At 46.9% G+C, this 19,299-nt stretch overlaps 6 protein-coding genes across 6 annotated transcripts; 2 read left to right on the forward strand and 4 right to left on the reverse strand.

The window, feature by feature from the left end:
* Window positions 1–512: 512 nt before the first annotated feature.
* Window positions 513–894, reverse strand: HD556DRAFT_1440975 (uncharacterized protein; the record flags this gene model as incomplete). The annotated part of the gene is made up of 2 exons (XM_041306197.1): window positions 513–706; window positions 774–894. The coding sequence occupies 2 exons, from the start codon at window positions 892–894 to the stop codon at window positions 513–515; spliced, it is 315 nt and encodes a 104-aa protein (XP_041162522.1).
* Window positions 895–1,125: 231 nt separating this feature from the next.
* Window positions 1,126–1,353, forward strand: HD556DRAFT_1233320 (uncharacterized protein; the record flags this gene model as incomplete). Its single annotated transcript, XM_041297585.1, has 1 exon — window positions 1,126–1,353. The coding sequence occupies one exon, from the start codon at window positions 1,126–1,128 to the stop codon at window positions 1,351–1,353; it is 228 nt and encodes a 75-aa protein (XP_041162523.1).
* Window positions 1,354–3,530: 2,177 nt separating this feature from the next.
* Window positions 3,531–5,779, reverse strand: HD556DRAFT_1267663 (auxin efflux carrier). Its single transcript, XM_041299132.1, has 8 exons — window positions 5,565–5,779; window positions 5,415–5,502; window positions 5,292–5,364; window positions 5,102–5,242; window positions 4,943–5,046; window positions 4,010–4,893; window positions 3,921–3,954; window positions 3,531–3,867 (listed from the first exon to the last, which is right to left on the reverse strand). The coding sequence occupies exons 1-8, from the start codon at window positions 5,621–5,623 to the stop codon at window positions 3,733–3,735; spliced, it is 1,518 nt and encodes a 505-aa protein (XP_041162524.1). The 5' UTR covers window positions 5,624–5,779; the 3' UTR covers window positions 3,531–3,732.
* A 4,945-nt stretch (window positions 5,780–10,724) lies between these two features.
* On the reverse strand, window positions 10,725–13,097 carry HD556DRAFT_1431118 (uncharacterized protein; the record flags this gene model as incomplete). The annotated part of the gene is made up of 10 exons (XM_041304978.1): window positions 10,725–10,879; window positions 10,940–11,279; window positions 11,331–11,399; window positions 11,457–11,556; window positions 11,606–11,858; window positions 11,910–12,009; window positions 12,067–12,181; window positions 12,241–12,387; window positions 12,463–12,520; window positions 13,085–13,097. 10 exons carry the CDS (start codon window positions 13,095–13,097, stop codon window positions 10,725–10,727), a joined length of 1,350 nt encoding a protein of 449 aa, XP_041162525.1.
* A 1,176-nt stretch (window positions 13,098–14,273) lies between these two features.
* HD556DRAFT_1440979 (uncharacterized protein) lies at window positions 14,274–16,516 on the forward strand (the record flags this gene model as incomplete). Its single annotated transcript, XM_041306198.1, has 6 exons — window positions 14,274–14,621; window positions 14,689–15,018; window positions 15,083–15,368; window positions 15,421–16,197; window positions 16,261–16,307; window positions 16,379–16,516. 6 exons carry the CDS (start codon window positions 14,274–14,276, stop codon window positions 16,514–16,516), a joined length of 1,926 nt encoding a protein of 641 aa, XP_041162526.1.
* Window positions 16,517–17,845: 1,329 nt separating this feature from the next.
* HD556DRAFT_1356493 (uncharacterized protein) lies at window positions 17,846–18,656 on the reverse strand. Its single transcript, XM_041302498.1, has 6 exons — window positions 18,601–18,656; window positions 18,448–18,536; window positions 18,277–18,400; window positions 18,183–18,223; window positions 18,100–18,125; window positions 17,846–18,033 (listed from the first exon to the last, which is right to left on the reverse strand). The coding sequence occupies exons 1-6, from the start codon at window positions 18,644–18,646 to the stop codon at window positions 17,892–17,894; spliced, it is 468 nt and encodes a 155-aa protein (XP_041162527.1). The 5' UTR covers window positions 18,647–18,656; the 3' UTR covers window positions 17,846–17,891.
* Window positions 18,657–19,299: the final 643 nt, after the last annotated feature.

The raw sequence follows: 19,299 nt of genomic DNA on the forward strand, positions 1-19,299 counted from the left end.
ACAGTACTCCAGTTCCGATAGTTCACAACGACATTGCAATATCTGGACCTTTTGTGTCTGAATCAATATCTAGCCCAACTCCAAAGAGTCTCCCTGTGACCGCGGTACCGCATGCAGCTGCTGCATCAGTCAACATTCAAAGTGTTGAAGCAACTCCTGAGGGTGTACTTGCAGCAGCCGACACTGATACCAGTGCCAAAACGCGGAAGAAGGCAGTTGGCAGGAAGAGGACCAAGGCCGCTGTCAGTGACGCTGATGTTCGCCGCTCTTCTCGCAATACTGGTACCAATGCAAAATGATAGCTGTCATTATATCATTGGAGCTTCCTTAGTACCTAAAATCTAGCTCCCTACACGATACAAATGTTGTCAATGTAAATAAATACCTGCCTTGTATCACATGTCCGTCAACACGTTTGAAGAAGAGTCCGATGAATGATCGCTATCGTTCTGATGAGCTAGTGCAGGTGCAGAGTTGGGTGTGGACAAGTTCTTACCTTCAAAGAGTCACATTCACTCGCCCAGCTTGCGGATATTCTCAGCTTCAGCGGTCTCGCCCATGCCCTTCTGTTTAAGGCCACCAGTACCCGTGCCCTTGCCAATTCCTGTGTTGGTATGCCGCAGAGGCCAAAGCACAAAGTTGTACAACTTTGTGAGAACGTGTGGTGGTAGTATGTCGATTTCAAGTTCGATCTCCTCGGTATACTCTGCGTGAGTTGTCACTTAATATCAACATGATCCTAGTATTTAATACATATCTTGGGATTGACTCACTGAACACGAATTTTTGGAATGCCCTCATGAATGATTTGGATGACCTTCTCAAGCTTGATGCGATCAAGACTGGTGATGGCCTCACTCGAGTCTGCTCGAGCCTTGCGTCGTCCTTGGCCATTTGTATGATATTATAATTTGATGTGCGCCATCCCAATTGACTTGATCACGTGGTTATCATGCTTACTAATGATATTATAATGACAGTGCCGTCTTTTCTCATTGCCTTCTTACTCTTAGACTTACAATAAGGGCTTTCAGACGCTTCCAAGGCTTCGCCTTTTGTCCTTATACTCTTCATCTCTTTTAGAAACTTCACTTAGACTTGTACCGCCTTGCTTTATCTTTCACAATGACAACACTTCAACAGTCCAACTCCCAAGGCGTTCATGCCGACAAGCTTGTTGCTCTCCCAAGCTTGTCATGCGGTCTCTCTTCATTACCTCAAGCCAAAAGCATGGACAGCGTGTCACTACATCCAAACATGTATGCGCAGCGGGCAGCTGAAAGCGAAGCCAAGGTACTTTCTTCGCTTCTCGCCACCCGCCACTCGACATTGAACGCGTTTAATGACTTGTAGTGAAACCAACACCCCGATTTTAAATGTTGCTGTCGCTCAACATATACATACTTGTGAGTCTAAGTTCGATTGTATTTAGATTCTTTCTGAATTGCTGCTCACAAATTCCGTCTCAGGAGCGACTCTGCTCTATCGCAGTTTTGCGGCAGCACATGGTGGGTATTTTTTTTTCTCTCTTGGTTCCAGACATTGATTAGACCCTTGCAAATGTCAACAGCTCGTTCGTCGCTCAATCTTCAATGGTTGCAGAAAATTTGCGACAGACAGAAGCCCATCATTATCATTTCTGCTACTTGCTTCTTGTCCTGATCTCTGTGCTCTCAGTTGTCTCTAATTGGTGGTGTCCACCCTGATTCCTCTGCAAGTGCACTCCTCGCTTGCCTGGCCTCACTCCTCCACCGCCTTCGACCCGAAAATGCTGATCCAAACGAACTTTCGCAACCCCAACGCTTTCAGGATTGTCTCCACGTGTACTCTTTGCTCATCTGTCGTCACTCATTCACCGCTCTCCACCTGCAAATGATGCACCAAACGAACTTCAACAACCCTCCACGCCTTCGCAGTTACATCTACATGCCCTCCTTGCTCGCCTATCCTCACTTTTCCCCCGCTCTCAACTCAACACTGAAGACATCGAACCTCATACTGTAACGCCTTCGCGCTCACATCCAAATGCCTTCATGGATCTCCTGTCCTCACGTTTCCGCTCTGAACATCACACCAATGAGGAAATTGAGCTCTCACAATGCACAACATGTCTTCATGTCGTCGAACTGACTCCATCGCGGGACAGGGAGGTATGTGTTTCTCTGGATGTCTGTCTCTGGCATCTGATGAGCTCTATGCAGGTATTGTTTGTTGCTCCGTAAATCCATTTTTTACTTGAGACCAATTGTAATTCTATACGATGTTGATCCATAATAATAATAATAATTGATGTTTAACGTTTTAACGCTCATTGGAATCTTCCAATGCAAAATTTGGCATCGAAAAGAACATTAAAATGTGTATCAGGATAATGTAGACATCATGAAGATAAGCATTAAGACAACCATTAAAATGGGTATTACAACTAGGCAGACACCATTAAAATGAGTATTACAACTAGGTAGACACCATTAAAATGCGCATTAAAATGTGCATTACATTGCCCACGAAAATGACGCGACATCATTAAAATGCTGACTATTATATAACAATGGGTTATAATAACCCTGCGTCGTTAGGCCATTTTAATGGATTAAAATGCCGTACAAAAACTTCCGACATTAGTATGAGCAAGTTGTGCAACCAGGATTCAACTACATAACTCACCTCCGCGTTTTAGAATGGATTTTGACATAAGTTGCATGTCTATCACGAGTTGAACATTGGGTTAGCAGCTCGAGCGGCACGAAACTTTGAACAGTTGGACCGCACCGATGCAATGAATGATACAGTTTTGAGTCTGTGATCATCAAGCTGTGAGTGAATCTGGGTTTGAATTTGGATATGATTATGTAATCCACTCCTCCACTGATGTCGAACAATGTAACACGGTGGAGTCCAGGACTCGTCTCCAACAATCTCATCAACCGTAGTGCTGGCTGCATTCGCCGGTGTAAACATATGACGGAGCATGCGATAAGCCACGTATAAGATAGCATACTACATATCGAAAGCACGCCAAAGTCATCCCATCTTCACAGGAGCACGTCTAAAATGTGTCGGAAAAAGTTATTTTTGCTTGGCATGCCTGATAAGGCATTGCAAGCCCTCAATTGACCGAGCCCATTTGAAGCGCCTTGGAAGCGGACCCGAAAATCTTGCAAGCGGGGCTCAATTGACACTTGCAAGCTGATTGCAACCTCATTTAGGGACAGATTAGGACAGATTTTTGCAAAAGTTTCGTTTACGGTCCCTTGTAAGCCGCTTGCGACGCAATTGCAAGTCCTTTCCAATAAATTTCGGGTGTTCTTACATTGATCTTGCAACCCCTCAATTAGCCTCAAGAGGGGCCCCTTGCAAGGCACCTTTAGAAATTTCCGACATGGCCGGCGGGAACGGCGGACCAGTGGTGAGGGTACGCCTCCACCAGGATATTCGTAGCTCCAGAGATGCGACACGGAATACAGGAAGTTCCGTTAGGCTAGCCAGTATCGTCCGTAGTACATAGAGTATCTCTCAATGGACAGAAATGAATACAAAAAAATATATAACGAATGCGTCTTGAGGTCGTAAATACACTTTCACGTGCTCTAGTATATTCTACATCGCATACGTGCAGTACGGACTCATTATGTTCTGTCCGACTGGCCAGGAGAAAAAACGACATCCGTCTATTCGCCGCATTATCTAGATCTGCACATAACGCGATCCATACATCCCTGCTTCAGGGTATCATCCAAACAGAATGTCAAGCGTCAGAGTAGTGATGGCCGTCATCGATATAAACATGATGATGTACTGGGGTATCAGAAACGCTGCTAAATGCTCAGCATTGCCCGTCCCAGAGTACACTTGAGTCAAGAACACCTAGTAGATGTTACTCAATATCATGGTCAACACCAAGGATAAACAAACACTACCTGCGTGGTCGCAGAGGGCAAACCCGACACGAGGCTAATGTCCAAGGTCAGGTCTCATCCAGCCTCAAACGTTGAAAAAGGGGACGTACATGCAGACGAATCTGAGCACATTGTCGGAGGGATCTATCAGTCCGAATCGCGTGAATTGCTGGCAAATAAGGATGCCCAGCACAGGCATCACAACGAGTCTGCCAATAGCAACACTCCCGATGGCACAGAGAGGGAGAGAACTCCACTGGTTTCGCGGGATGCTTAGTCTGGCGAGAGCAGACCCAAGGAGAATCAAACCCATCGGTGATGATGCGCTACCAAGAAAGGTGGACGTCTTCATGATAAGGGCCAATGGAGGTTGACCATCAGGCGCTGAAGGTATATGGGTGCCTGGAACGCCTGCAACAAAAAGCGCCTTCAAAGGAGGAATGATGGCGATGGTGAATGAGAAGATGATCGACAAAGATGGAGGCGTCATGGCGGATCGAAAAAATCTCCAAGTCAGACCGATAAACTTGTTAAACCAATGAACATGCGTCACCGCGACGTGCCCAGCGAGCGAATCAGGAAGACTGGTGGTAGTTGTAGAGACTTTCTGGGCTTCGTCAGTCAAAACCGGACCGGGCTGTATTGATGTAAACGAGGGAGAAGCAGGCAGTTCTTCATTCGTCGATGTCGATACTCCGATTTCCTCCTGCTCCGGTGGTTTATAACACGCGGTGACAGAGTCCTCGTGCGTAGATGTCGCATGAGGAGGCTCTTTTCCCCCAGTACTATTCTGACCGACTTCGGTATGAAGTTCCCTGACCGGTGAATGGCTAAAGAGAAAGATTCGCCTGAGACAGACAAATCCAACAGTAAGTCTTGACAGAATATTCGAGTGCTTGGCGCTCAGCCTCTCCTTGACTCGATCATTGTCCAAGTCGGGACCATCGAAATCCATTATAATCAACCGGTATGCGCCAAGAGGAAACAGTGTGACCTACGGACGTTGTAGTGAATGGAGGTAACTGCATAACCGACATACTTACGTAAAACACCAGCAGAAACACAGCGATGTAGCCCACCGCCAGGTTCTCATCATCAGTTCCCTTGAAAGGAGCTGACGCCGTTACGCTCAGGGCCACAGATATAGCTATACACATAAGTATCAGACAGAATGTACGGCAAACGGGTTTCGGCGAGCTTACGTATATCACCGGCGTTTGCCCATCCTCCAGCCATTAGAATTCCATGCCGGAATCTGTGAGGAACCCAAAAGAGTTGCTTGACGATCCACGACAGCGTTATACCTATCAGCATATATATCACCGCAATGATAAGAAGAGGGCCTGGAAACAACTTCGGTCAAAAAAGACGTAAAACAGCACAGAATCGCACCGAGTTCGGCAATGTTTGATGAGTGGAACGATGGTATGATCGTCGAGAGCATCAGGCATGGAGTCGTAACATTCTGCCGATCGATCAGTCGTGCATCCTCGCCTCAAGTCGAAAAAATCTTACCATGATAACTTGTGCCATCCCGCGAGATGCCACGGCAGGTAACAAGCCTGCCTTTGTGATTCCGAATCCGCATGCTACGCACAAGAACCTCAAGGAATGACAACGAGCGTGAAAAAAAAGCGCAAGGGCAACTGGGAAAAGAATCCCTACATGCGTATGAGCGGTTGGACAGAAATCCAAAGCAAGTTACCGAAGACGATGCTGCCCATGATCGGATGAGTTGCGAGTCGTGATATTATCTCAACGAGTCGAAGAAGCCTGCTCAGAGACAGCCCGTCTTGGATTCAGATGGGGGAATGAAAAGGAGAATTCGATCTTTCTTTTAACCATGGAAAATACTATGCTTAAATGCAAGTACAGTAAGTGCTTCCCTGTCTTTGCTGGCAGTTATAGACGTAAGACTGGGTAAGATGCCATGGCCAGACTTTGGGTTCACAGCCTGATAAGCGGTCCACCGGTCCGCTCGTATGTCGGTGTCATGTCGACGAGCGAAGTCGATAGCTTGTATTGAATGCTTTAATTTAAATCAGTATCCAGTTCCACTGATGAGCTGCACGAATGAAAACCCTGGGCAGGGCCAATATATCTTGGCAAAGTGCTGCTGCAATTCAGTCCTGAATCAAATTTCGAACCCGAACTTTTGCGAAATGAAGTGCCGTTCGGTTGCAGGCTCGACACGGGGCGCAGAGCCAGACCATATCTAAGTTGACCATTCGAGTTGTATCTGATGGCCGTCCGGACCAGTCCGAACCATTCTCGCATGGAAAGCTTGTTAGTCGATGCTTTTGTTCTGCGAGCACTGAGAATCAGTAATCGCCATAATAAAACTAACAATAGGTCACCTTTTGACATTATGAAACTCGAAATCGAATGTTCGGCGTCGGTGAGACCGCTGCTGCAGTCGGTGGCTTCCAACGTTTATTAGCTGCAGAATATACATGCGAAGCTTTTTGTTCTGGTCTTATGCAAACTGTCAGCGGAGGATAAAAGGGTCGTGTTTCAGGCGTTCAATGTCACTTCACAGTACTGCGTATCGCCAGGGCCACCTCTCCGCGATGGTACAGGCTGAGCTCGCCGTTCCTGGTCCGAACCAACCTGAACCTGACCGTTTGTGAACCCGTTCATAGTAGTCCGGCACAAAGTCTACCGAGCTCGGAAGCCCTGAGCTAGGACCACTTGGAGGTAACCTTGCTTGACAGGAAATACTTCCTAAGCGATGAGTAAATTGCACTAACCATTTACACTGATCACCGCCTCATTGCAGCCCCATTCATCGTCAATACATCCCTGAGACAGATTAGTCTTGAGCTTGCGACAGCTTCATTTTCAGGATCATCTGGACAGCCTAAGGCGGTGCAATTTTACGTACTTGCACAAGTCCATGGCAGGTCCCCATTGACATTTAATATTCGCTTGGCCCCGTCAACCCAACTTGTAGGATACTCGATGGACGGAAGACCGCATTCCTGCTTTATCATGGTCAACTGACCGAAACGAACCTGACTGGGTATTCTACAGACAAATGGGTTCATGAGCTCTCGAGTCTTCGCTAATGATATAATCATACCTAATCGTTCGGGCTCCACAGCAGAGCAAGGTCAATCTATCATCGCCAAGGCCAGGTGTTTCCTGTGCAGCACTCATGCACTGGAGATACAAAAGCGGATAATTAGTCAAAGAGGAGTATAAAAGCTGTCAATATGGTCATCGCCCCGGACGCAAGGATCAACCGGGGCAGCAGGAATGCAGCAAGATTTGTGTCAGAGCATGCTTGTGTCAGGGTCACCTGCAATTAATTCCTCAGCACACAAAAGAGGTAGTTTAAAAGGCCAAGATCTCACCTGGGTCAATGCTAGGGGTAAACACGATGCGAAACTGTAACACGACAGCATAGTAAGCTAAAAGCAGATGCAACGCATAACAAATCACATGAACAAATCCGAGTACTTCATCTTCAACGTGCATGAACCCTATGCAAGTGAATGCTTCACCAATGAGGATTCCGATCACTGGCAGGATAAGTTGTTTGCCAACAGCAAGAGCTCCAATGGCCTCAAGGGGTAGCGATATTGAAATAGTTGGTTTAGGGTTGTATCGCTGGCGAAAAGGAAACCTCCGGATGAATTGGCACGCGTGAACCGAAAATGCGACGGAGATGACATGAAAGTATGAGAGGGTTTGGGGGTTGTAACTTGTAAATATTTGGGAGTCGTGCTCTAATGTCGTGAGCGCCGAATGGTGATCATGTATATGCTGTTCGCCGGCTCATTAAGTAATAAGCACCAATCATCTGCAACGTGATACTGTTATCTCCGAGTCCGGAGTGTCAGCTACGATGTTCCTTTACCAAGGATCCTGATTGTACAGTGAAGCAAACGGTAGGAATGTGATCCGCGACTAAGACGTTGATGGACTGGTGTCCAAGTCTCCCGAGAAGCTGGGCCGAATCCTCATGCGCGGAACCGACTCGGAAGCGACCAACCGGAGCTCCACTCTATTAATTCGCGCAACCGGTAGCGCCCGAGTAGCAACATGTGCGACAAACCGAAATTGACAGTATTCATTTACTCTCTGCAAAGTCACGGTGCACCAGACATTTTAGAGCTCGAGTTCCTCAGTCGAGTTAAACGGTTCCCAGTCACAGTATGGCTTACAGGTGTGATTTGAAACGGGTCGCAAATGGAATTGTTGGGCATCGGCGGTCCAGCCAGATAGAGAGGCAACGGAAGGCAATGGACCTGAGCTCCGGTATCTGGTATGTCGACGAATCGCTCGCCACAGAAGTGTGCTCGACGTCAAACAGACGTCTTTTCACCACCTGGGAACTGCATTGCTGATGATGAGCAGCCTCTTCCGCTATTGATCGGTTGCATGTCTGGGTGGGTAAGGTTGCTCGAAATGGGAGAGAAAACCCATCCACCACCAACGTTTCCCTGTCGCCGATCCGTCCCACTGGGCGGTTGTAGTGCTGCCGTGGTTCGGTCCAGAACCACGGTCCGAACCTGACCAATGGTCAGGTTCTTCCTTGGTTCGGTCCATGGTTCAAGAATTGGGGCGGACCGGACCTGAGTGAGGTTCGCGGTCCACCATTGCCCGAACGGTTCTATGTTGGTTCGAACCTTCCCCGAACCGGTCCGAACCCCGAACCGTAAGAAGTTCTGTCACATTGTTGAAGTGTGTTTTGACACTGCCTTCAATGATCCACCTCGGCCTCAGGGAGCCCTGTTCTCACTATGAGCATTAGTCTCTCTCTTCCCTATTCTATTTCACGCCATGGCTTCATTCTATTTCACTCAGGTACAATTTCAAAACTTAGGAATCCTTGCCGTATGACTCAATTACGCCACCCTTTCCAGTCATATGCGATTACTGACCCGACATTCTCCAGGACTCCTCGTTTCAACAATGTCTCACAATGCTTTAGGTATGTTGCGCATGTAGACTCGACTCTGGTTGGGGCAACTTTTTTTTACCATCCTATATAGATACAGCCTCTCCAGGACTCCTCAGACTCGGCAACCTCATTGAGGCAGGCACCACTCCTGCACCATCAACATATCATCCCACCCTCACGAGTCCCCCAATCTACTAGCCATTGACACATCAAGCATCTTAGATACAACTTGTTCCGTCTCATGTATGTACATGCGCAATGACATTGATATATTTCTCTTTGCATGACTCAGCGGAGTGCATCGTCGCCGGGAAAGGTGCTGTTGTTGGTATTGTGGAGGGATACAGAGCTCGTAGTGCTGCTGCGGTCGAAGTACTTTGACTATGTTTTTTTTTGCTACCTGTAGAACAAATTGGGTCCGGTTCGCGTTCGAACCGAAAAAAAACCGAACCTGACCACTGCGAACCGTTCGCAAAGGTTCGGTCCAAGGTTCATCAATAAAGGTAGAACCGGACCAAGGTCCAGTTCTTGGTTCTCATCAAACTGCCTCTGAACCGGACCGAACCGGACCACGGCAGCACTAGGCGGTTGCAACTCACATGGAGGCCACGCAAATTGCTTCCACGGAATCAAATGTGTGGTAGAGCCAACTCAAGAGCATCATGGTGATGTACCGGTGAGTCACTGGCCAATGAACTCATTTACGTAGGAGCAATGCTGACGCTGTAAAATGGGCATATCAGATAAGACAGTGTGAGAGAGGGTGAAAATGGAAGTAGAAGGCAGCTAGTTGTAGACTCAGACCATGAGCCAAACTGCGATTGTAATTTGTGACAGCATTGCAACTTATGCAAGCTCGATGGAAGAACCGCCCAGAATGGGTTGGGTATTTGTACGTTTCAATTTCAGTAAGCAGAAATGATGCCAGGTCATAGAATGAAACGGTTGCTCTTTGCCATCAGCAGTAGCACGCAAATAACATCAATTTGGCTTTCCAAATTCCAATGAGCGGAGCGCAAAGCGTGGCAAGATATGGATTCAGAGACGGTTCAACATCAGTGATTCATGTAGGAGAACTCACATATCATGGTCCGGGGCGCGAGCGCGGGTGCGCGTATGAGCTACACACCCAACACAGTACGATTTCAGCAACGATCCAATAGTTGGCATAATCGATTGAATAAGCTCTTGCAGGTTCTGCCAAAATCTCTTGCATCTGAAAGCAATAACAATTGATCAGAATCATACCCATTATTATATGCAGGATATAAAAGCTGGTCGTCTTCCTACTCCATCCTCCGAGTCAGAGATCCCCCTCAGAAGATTCCAGATCAACAGATGCGTTTCTCCTTTTTCCTTTGACAGAATCTATGTCTGGCAGTGCCGCATGTAGCGGATGGACTTGTACAAAAGATACAGATTGCTGCCCAAACATGATTTGTGCACAGGACGTGAGTATGAGCATTTTGTGCAACCAGGATTCAACCACATGATTCACCTTCGCGCTTTAGAATGATCCTTCAAGTTGCATGTCGATCACGAGTTGAACATTGGATTAGCAGCTCGAGCGGCACGTCGCGACTTGAACGTTTGAACGTTTGAATACAGTTTTGGAACTCAGTCCGATATCAAGCCGTGAGAACTACTTATTATGGAAAGCCAGACCACCGTGCTCTACTTCCGAGCCTTCTACTTCTCAGAACCTTCCTAGTAAGGTAAGTGCTTCTCTTGGCCTCCGGACACTCCGTTTCATGTCACTGTGATCTTCGATACAACTAATTTTCCACCTACATACTTTATAACTTCGTTAGTATTGCATGAAGGTCAAGCTCCGCTGCTGGATCGACGATGATAGACTCGACAACAAACATCTAGTATATAAACTACGACAAGAAAAATAGTCTGTAGGTTATCGGTTACCACTGATCAGCGTTACTAATCTCATCATCTTCGTTGTCTGAGAAATCCCAGACAACAAGACCGTCATGATCAAGGTTAACATCTCCGTCAACAGAAATGTCAGGCTCATCCTCTTCGATAAGACTATCCAGCTGTTGATGGTGCACGGTATCTAACACAAGGACGTCAGTTAACAAAGAGCCTTGAGAGTCGAAAGGACGAGATGTCTTACCCAGCCCCAACCCACCACCAACACCGCTCATGTAATAACCATCCTCGTTGAATGGCAGATCTTGATGGTTACTGAGCAGTGGTAAATCCCCCAGCTCCTCATCTGAATCTTCGTCACCAGAGACATCAAGCAATGCTGAGTTGTCGCTGTGCTGGAGCTTATTGAGCAAATCGTGATACACAGTCCATGCTGAGTTGCAGTCAACGACAGGACAGCCCATTTGTTCGTAGCACATTTGGATATAATTGCCCAGGTTGGGAGGCACGAGGTCAAAGATGGGGTGGCTTGAATTAATGTAGACTCCCCGAACGTGATCAATAGCAGCTCGTTCTACAGTGATCTGATGACAGTGTTGAAAAAAAACCTAGAAGGAGGACACATGATGACATACCTTAAAGTCCAGGGCCCCGAAATCTTCAGGCGAGTCATATATGAGATTGGGGACACCATGAGGGAGTACCTGACAGTGGGACTTGAATATTAGTAGCTCGCACAGTGAGTCATGCTATTTAGTCACCTTGTTGCGATCACGCCTCTTTGCTGTATTGTTCATGCGGTCCCGGTATGCATCGAGTTCGTGTTGTAGCCAAGGAATGAAGACCCAATGGAATACCATTCTGAAGTGACAATAATTAATGTTTGATATATCATGAACAGAAAACTCACACTTGGAGAGTAGTGCTACTGTCGTACCAACCTTCATTGACTCCCCGGTCCAGTATTGATTCAAAGCCAGGAGTGAAACATCTGCGTAATTGCGACCATGTAATCTCGGGCATTACATTCTTCTTCGTCCGCATCCAACGATGCTGGAGTGTACCTTGCAATGCAGGGTCATGCCATTGTCGTAGCATGGTATGGGCGTTCACGATACCATAATTCTCGGTACCAGGATCGCTTTGTGTCACCATAGGTATATCTAAAGTAGAAATAATGTGAATCATTGCAAGTAATATATGGAAACACTTACGACCGAGAGTCTGGATGGTATCTAAGTAGTAACTGAGGATGAGCTGTGGGTTCCTGTTAGAATGCCAGACATGGATCCACATAATGTGCCCCAAGAACGGCTCAATTCCGGTATGCAGCGCAAGACCGAATCTTAATCATTTATCGTGCTGATCTACGGCAAATAAGTCATTGACCCCCGCAGCCCAAAAACGTTTCCTTTTCAAATGTTGTGCCTTCCGCTCCCGCACAAGGTCTGGCTCATAAGTTGCGAAATATGCTCGTATTACAGTCCTGTAGTATACATACCAAATGAGTTACAGATCTGACACAAGTGACAACAACAAACATACCTGGCTACACTCATACCTTTTTCATGGAACAGGAGGCTAATCATCTCCCTCGCTCTGGCATTGGGATAGATTTGACGTAGGTCAAGCATCGCTTCACAAATGGATTTGACGGTGTGCCCTTGCTGACGGGTTCGTCGAAGGCCCATGCTACAAATTTTGTAAGGCTTGAACAAGTGAGCGCCAGTGACTTGGAACATCTAAGATAGTGTGGAAAGTACTCACCCAATTCCATAATGTTCGGTGTCAAAATGTTTCCGCAAACCATCCACAATCTGCTTGTCTGTTTGACGTGTCTTCCATAGTCGAAGGATATGAGGTTTGATATCATCAAGGGGTGCTAGGGTTGATTCTCAACAGCGAATTCTGAAATTGTAAAAAAGACACGTACGAGTTGGTTTGTGTTGATTGGGCATGCCTAGTATGAACCTACTAGGAGAGATGCCGACTACTTAAAGCATTTAGTCCCAGTTAGTCCCAGGGTCACCGAGGATGAAGCACGAACATTTACGTGTCCGCAGCTACTGAGACTCACGTGTCCACAGCTAATGAGATTCCCGTCTTCAGAGTTGGGAAGGTCAGGAGTTAAAGCTGAATATGAATTTTGTGTCGCCGCAGCTAATGAGATTCCCGTCTTCAGAGTTGGGAAGGTCAGTGTTACAATAACATGCCGCCTTCACCCTATGCTCCCTCTTCCCGACTTACCAACACGGCGGAACGCTGCCAGAAGCCTAGAGCGGCCTGGATGCCGCTGGACACCTAGAGCAGTCTAGAGCTGCTATGACGTCACCCCTGGCCTAGAAGGCCTTCCGATCCCATCATGATGGCTGTCCACCTCATGTAGAACTAGACCGACACATGCCGCCTCATGCGCTGATCGACTCAGAGGCCGGAGTGCCTCATGTACTTATCAGACAAGCATGGCTTGCCTCATGGATCTTATCTCTGACTAGGATAGATCCACAGATACAGACTCCTCCCGAACTATGTAGTTAGACACTATATAACAGTAGATACATATCATTGTATTCCTTACTTTAATATACTTGGTTTTCCCTTGAACATCCTTTCAGAGTGACTCCCAGTCCCTCTGTCTAGACCGCACTTCTAAGGCAAGCCGACACTACCTTAGCTGTACATCTGTTAGCCCTACAGCTTGACGAGCCGCCGCGCTTACCAAGCTTGTCGGAGGATACCTCGACCTTCGATCGAGCTCAGAACCCGTCCTTCTGTCTACGCGTGACCGCTAGACGATTAGTCATTCTGACTAGAGAAGGCTCGACCTATCCAAGTCGTAACAGTCAGGGGCTATGTTGAACAAGCTTCTTACTCAAAGACTCGGAGTTAAAGCTGAATATGAATTTTGTGTCATCTCATTTGATTCTTTATCTCTGCTGTGCTGGCTGGGCCGAGTTTCATAGCAGGCTGTGTTGAACAAGTTTCTTACCTCTTCTGTGCTGATCGGGCCAACTCAGTCTCGCAAGTTGGATCCTCTATCTCTGCCACTTACAGACTTATGCCAATCTCTAAGGAGCGTCACGGTCAGGCATCAAAACATGATTTTGTATTTAATGGGCCATTCTCTGGCATCTAAGTTGCATTGTTATCTATCCCTCACCTCTGCTCGACGAACAATGTCTGCGTATGAATTGGTCTCTCAGTACACTGAAGATGCATTTGCTAAGGACGATTGATTATGCGAACGTCCTGCCTGCGGTGTCAAGATTTTCAGGGGTGAACCTTGTTTTTATGTGGGCACTATGGACCCTGGGAGACCAGGCCGTTATGTGTGTGATTCTTGTCATGAACGGTACCGAGGGAAGCTAGCTACGTCAGTGAGACCTACAGCAGTGAGTTGTTCTACCACTCATCTACCACTTAGCGAGTTTGATGCTGATGCTTTGGTGTCTTGCAGGGCAGATGAACCATGAATTGCCAGATCCACATGTTATCCGGCAATCTGTCAATGCTGCGCAATGAAAGTGTAAGTAAACTCATGGCACTTTACATCATCTGAGTCTGACAATCATTCAGCAATGCTTAACCCACCACCTGTGGTGGCTATGGTACGCCCTACTACTACAGGTCCCAATGTCAATGTCCCATCAACATGGCAGCATCCAATCCAACTCTCACAATGTCCAATCCAACTCTCACAATCCTCTGGTTCAAACTATCCAAGTCTGCCGTCCAGTTCTAATCCGCAGGCTGTGGGCACCTGGGCCTCTGGTTACTCTTTGCACCATGCTCATTATGGGTCTGAACGTGAGCGCTGGGTTAAGCTTTCATATGCTGTACCACCGGCACAGACCATTTCTCTGGAAATCTCAGCGGTCCATGAGGGTGGGGTTAGGCGGAAGGGTAGTCATGGCATCACCATTGGGGTATGTGTTTTATCCTTGGGATTTTGGTTTAGTTATTCTAAATGCACGATATACGATCTATCTCTAGAATATTTGCGAGGGCATCAAAGATATTGACGCTCGTATTGATGCACCTGGACTTATGACAATCGCACTCAATACCATCCTGCCAAAGATCCGGACCTTTTGTGCTGATTTTGTTTGGTATGACGACGAGTTTGTTGTGCGGGACGGCAAATGGGTAGACCTCTCGACTCACCAAGCTGGACAACCTTTCTTCCTTGATCAATGTTTACAAGCGAGCCGCAAAGATTCAAAGACAGTAAACTTCAAGACCAAACAATTTGAATTAATGGTAGTTGCACCTCAAACACACTGGCTGGAATATGAAGACTGGGTGGAACGAGTTGCAGAGGAGGTAACTTGTCCTGTTTTGTTTTGCATGCCATCAACTTGTTGCTTAATTGGACATATTATTTCAGGCTGCTACCAGCCATACCACCAGCCATACCACCAGCCATACCACCAGCCGTACCACATGGAATGATGCAATCGAGGACACTACAGATGCTCCGACTCAGACTCATATACAACCAACTGGCATATCTAAGCGGACTCATGTGCGAACTGAGAGCAGTCGTAGTGCTTTGCCTCCATCCCCGCCACGCAAAAAGATTGCCCCGGTAGTTGTGTTCCACTCGCCTGACCGTGATGACTTGAAAGCGGCCCTCAAATCGGGTGGTACAGCAAATCTCAATGTAAAGAAAGGTGCGCGTGCTATGCTTATATCCTTCTGACGAACTAATAGTGTTTGTACTAGTATTCGAAAAACAGAATGAAACCATCCATTTCTACCCCATCCCTAATCACCCTCTAGCGGAGATCTTACGAAACAAGGATTATCGCTCATTTATGCTCGACACTGCCGAGTCTTGGGTTGGCCAGTTGATGGTTGACATATCCCATGACAGCACTATTGGGATGGGTGGGTTCAAGATGGCCCATCCAGGATGGCTCACCCTCACTCCTCCTCCAGTTTCCGGGCTTGGTTCAGTTCCGCGTGACGAAATCGTGGTCAAACGGCCCTTTCACAGAGTTTTGTCACAGGCTGGTGGGTCGACTGAAGCCTTCAAGATCAGCAGGTTTCCCATCGTAGATGAATTGCCAAAGCTTTTTCGAGAAGCCAACGTGCTATACTGGGCAAGCTCCCTTTTACAACTTACATACGACTTCATCGACCATCGCCTTGCTACATCTTGTCCTCCTCCGTTCCCAGTTCCGCGAGTACGATTTGTGCAAGCTGGCCTTGCATTAGCGTTTGTGCAAGGTCAAGCAGTCATAGCGGCTCCCTCTGTCAAACTGGGCTCAAAAAGCATCATGCCAGGGTCGAAGCCCTGCCCTATTCGAGCAGCTTATCTGCTCGAAGAACTCATTGACGGCGGCGACGATGCATTTGTCAAATTTATTCATAACATGGACGCTGATCCTTTGCTCGATGAACTTGACTATGGCTATGATTTAGCGGTATTCTTCGCATTCACTCAACATGTTCAATATGTGAAGACCAGTGGTTTAGCATTTATATCTGACTACCAAGGTACGCACTTTTCTACCCAACGACAATCCTGCCAGTGTGCTGATAAAACTCATTGACCCTCAGGAAGCACTTCACTACTGACTGATCCTCAGATATTGACGGACCCATATGTATATTCTTGATCTCTGGCTCCAGTGGTTGTTGACACCCTATCATAATCAGCTCGGTCAGTGACGGACAGGATATTTTCGGTGAAGGAAACATAGAAGTTGCGGTCACCATGTTCGAGGCACAACATGTCTGCAACGACTATTGCGAATGGGCTGGTTTGGATAAGTTTCACTCAGCTGACTCGGTAGATGAAAGTCGCGATACTTAGTACTATGTTTGTTCATCATCTGTTCTCACAAAATATATTTCTTGCGGCTGAAGCTTCTGCGCACGCATTATAACTGAAGGCCAATAAAATTTAAATTTTCGAACAATCGTGACTCACACAGGATGTTCGGAGGCCAATAGAAGCTACTTACCTTACTAGGAAGGTTCTGAGAAGTGGAAGCCTTGGAAGTAGAGCACGGTGGTCTGGCTTTCCATAACTTATAGATTTTGCTCCTACATACTTCGGGTCAGTTCTGCCGGTTGCAGTAATACTCTAGGCTGTGTCACACGACTATGGACGACATTCCCAACTATGGTGGACGATAGGTTACGGTTCGATTTGCCGATTTGCTGCAACTTATTTGGAAGTCCGATCGATGTTTGTTCTCATGGTGCGACTATTTTTTAGTATACCCCAAGTATACTTGTAAATTTGTCACAAGTGTTATGTACTGCATGGGAGGCTCGTGCTCACTCATAATATCGTCCATTGCATTCTGCTATCCCTTCTGACATGCTCTCGCAAACCCTCGCTCGTGTTCCTACTTTATTGCACGTCCTTTCAGCAGTTTATATCGTTTCTACTATGAAATACACTGAAATCTACTTCTCACCTTACTATGTGCCAAGTGAATGGTACGACTCAGCGATAAAAGTACAGAGTAGCAAGCCTCACAGGATGCTCAATGTTCCCTTCAGACTTGGCGTGCTACTTTCACTGATGACTGACCTTGATATTGCTCACTTCTTTAGCATGTACAGACTCTCCTGCTAAAATTCTCAAGTCAGCCATTGTTCTCAGTGCTTTGTATAATCACACGTCTATCGTGCCAAACATACAAATGCCATGGAAATACAGGTGCGACAAGACCTGGACCACCCACCTCTTCTCCAACCCCCGTCTTTTCATACTCCTGACTCATCACTGCACCTACCACTAGGCACATCCTTGATCCTCGTTTTCTTCATCGCACCAGCATGTCTGATGACTCGAAGGTGAGTCACTGCATATCACCATACCCATTTCGTGATCCTCTCCTGCTTCTCTATATGAGCGATCATCCATGGCTGTGTGACCAAGTCAAATTCTCGTAATATACATGATGATGTGTAGCAGGACTCCGAAGCAGAATTAGATCGTCCTTGATTTTGGCTCTAGCATACTCAAATTCTGGATCCTGAATCTGCCACCGCTTACATTAAAAACTTGGGTGTTAGATAGACCAAGGACATCCAAATGCTCCTCCCATTCCGCAACAGACTCATCCAATAAGTTAAGGACGTAACAAACTCTACCAAACCCACCTCCACCAGTCATCTTGTACGATCCAAGCCTCGCTCCACGAACGACACAGAATAAGTCACAGAATAAGACATCACACCGTGGGATTTGCAAATGAGATGTCGGACATTGGAATATGCACGAGGGCACTAGTAGAGCCGCGTGGATGTCGGTTCACCTGCCAGAGATGGAGGTGCTTGCGTGTGGCAAGAATTGCAAGCATGATGGACTGGACACTATACGTGAAGTTACGTTTCGGGTATTATTAGTAAAAACATGCAGCAGGATGTGGAGGTGGATACCTATTCAAAATGGTCTGGTAGGAGTCCTGGGACGCAGAACATTAACGGTTCGATCATAAAAGGCATTTAGGAGATCAGCGCACCTGGAACAGCAGCGGTGTAATAATGTTCGTTACCGAAAACACTTCAGAAATCAGGATGAGTACGGAAAAATGGCGTGTGTGAATGTAAACTCACGAAAACCGCATGCATAATAGAATATGTTATAGTTCACCAGGACAACGTACAGATGGCTTGAGTTTATCTGCCAGTTCTGCATGGCGCATATGAGTGTGAGTATTATGAGTCCTGAGGAGAACACCTGTCAGCGCGTGTTTGTATATGTACATGCTCCTGGTTACTACCCACCCAATTCGAACACGGAAAGGAGAAGAAATGGTATGAAGTACTGGAACTCTGATAGCACACTGTGATTCCCGGGATCGCGCTAGTCGCATCTGTGAAAATGAACAGAATGTTTTAGTGGTCGTGGAACGCCAGAGGGAAGGTGAAATCGAGTACATGCTGCAGCGACGTCAGTGGGGAAGATAATGCTGAAGGATGCCATAAGAAAAGTCTGTCTGATGGATTCACCACTAGCTTGGGTATTGTGAGTTCGGATCTCACCGGTCACTGGATGTACAGCCTGGGGAGCACTTGATAACAGATGCAGTCCCTTCCCAGAATATTCATCTTTCGCTTCTAACATTCCAACTGTAACATCACGCCGGTTGTGTTCTCGAAGATGAGAAATGATTTCTGGGTTAGTGTAGCCACTTGCAACAAATCATTCCACTGGCGGCCGTACAGCTTCATCTGAAGCTGAAACTTGTGCGTTACATTTGCGAGAGCTGCTAGCGCTGGCATCAATATTAATGTGCTTACGAGCAATGGCATACCTATTTCTTCCTCGAGGGATGGGCATCTAGTGAGGAACGTAACAGGCCTACGAAATTGGGATGCAAGTGAACAAAGTTCGTATCATTGAATGGATACTAACCGCTTATACATAGGCCTGACTCAGTGGACCGCAAACGAAGCAGTGGTGCGCTGTTCACTCATTCAATTGGAGAAGCATATCAAGTTGCACTCTTCAAGTTCTAACTGGCTTACCGATGCTGTATATTTGAACCATGGCTTCGTTCCATCGGAGTCCGTCTGAGTCAGGCTGGGGTCGGTCGGTCGGTACTCAAGTTCTGGAGCGGTCAAACTATGTCCATT

The sequence above is a fragment of the Suillus plorans genome (genome assembly GCF_016647745.1).
Source record: "Suillus plorans strain S12 chromosome Unknown HD556scaffold_16, whole genome shotgun sequence".
NCBI lineage: Eukaryota > Fungi > Basidiomycota > Agaricomycetes > Boletales > Suillaceae > Suillus > Suillus plorans.

What these genes read in the sequence shown, in the direction of transcription:
- HD556DRAFT_1267663 (XM_041299132.1), bottom strand. Translation starts at nt 5,623, where the DNA reads ATGGGCAGCATCGTCTTCGGTAACTTGCTTTGGATTTCTGTCCAACCG. An exon ending in GGCAAACGCCGGTGATATAC is followed by an intron (nt 5,047 to 5,101) that starts GTAAGCTCGCCG and finishes TTATGTGTATAG; the next exon opens with CTATATCTGTGGCCCTGAGC. An exon ending in TGTTTCTGCTGGTGTTTTAC is followed by an intron (nt 4,894 to 4,942) that starts GTAAGTATGTCG and finishes CAACGTCCGTAG; the next exon opens with GTCACACTGTTTCCTCTTGG.
- HD556DRAFT_1356493 (XM_041302498.1), bottom strand. Translation starts at nt 18,646, where the DNA reads ATGGCATCCTTCAGCATTATCTTCCCCACTGACGTCGCTGCAGCAT. An exon ending in CTATTATGCATGCGGTTTTC is followed by an intron (nt 18,224 to 18,276) that starts GTGAGTTTACAT and finishes TGATTTCTGAAG; the next exon opens with TGTTTTCGGTAACGAACATT. An exon ending in TACCAGACCATTTTGAATAG is followed by an intron (nt 18,034 to 18,099) that starts GTATCCACCTCC and finishes CTTCACGTATAG; the next exon opens with TGTCCAGTCCATCATGCTTG.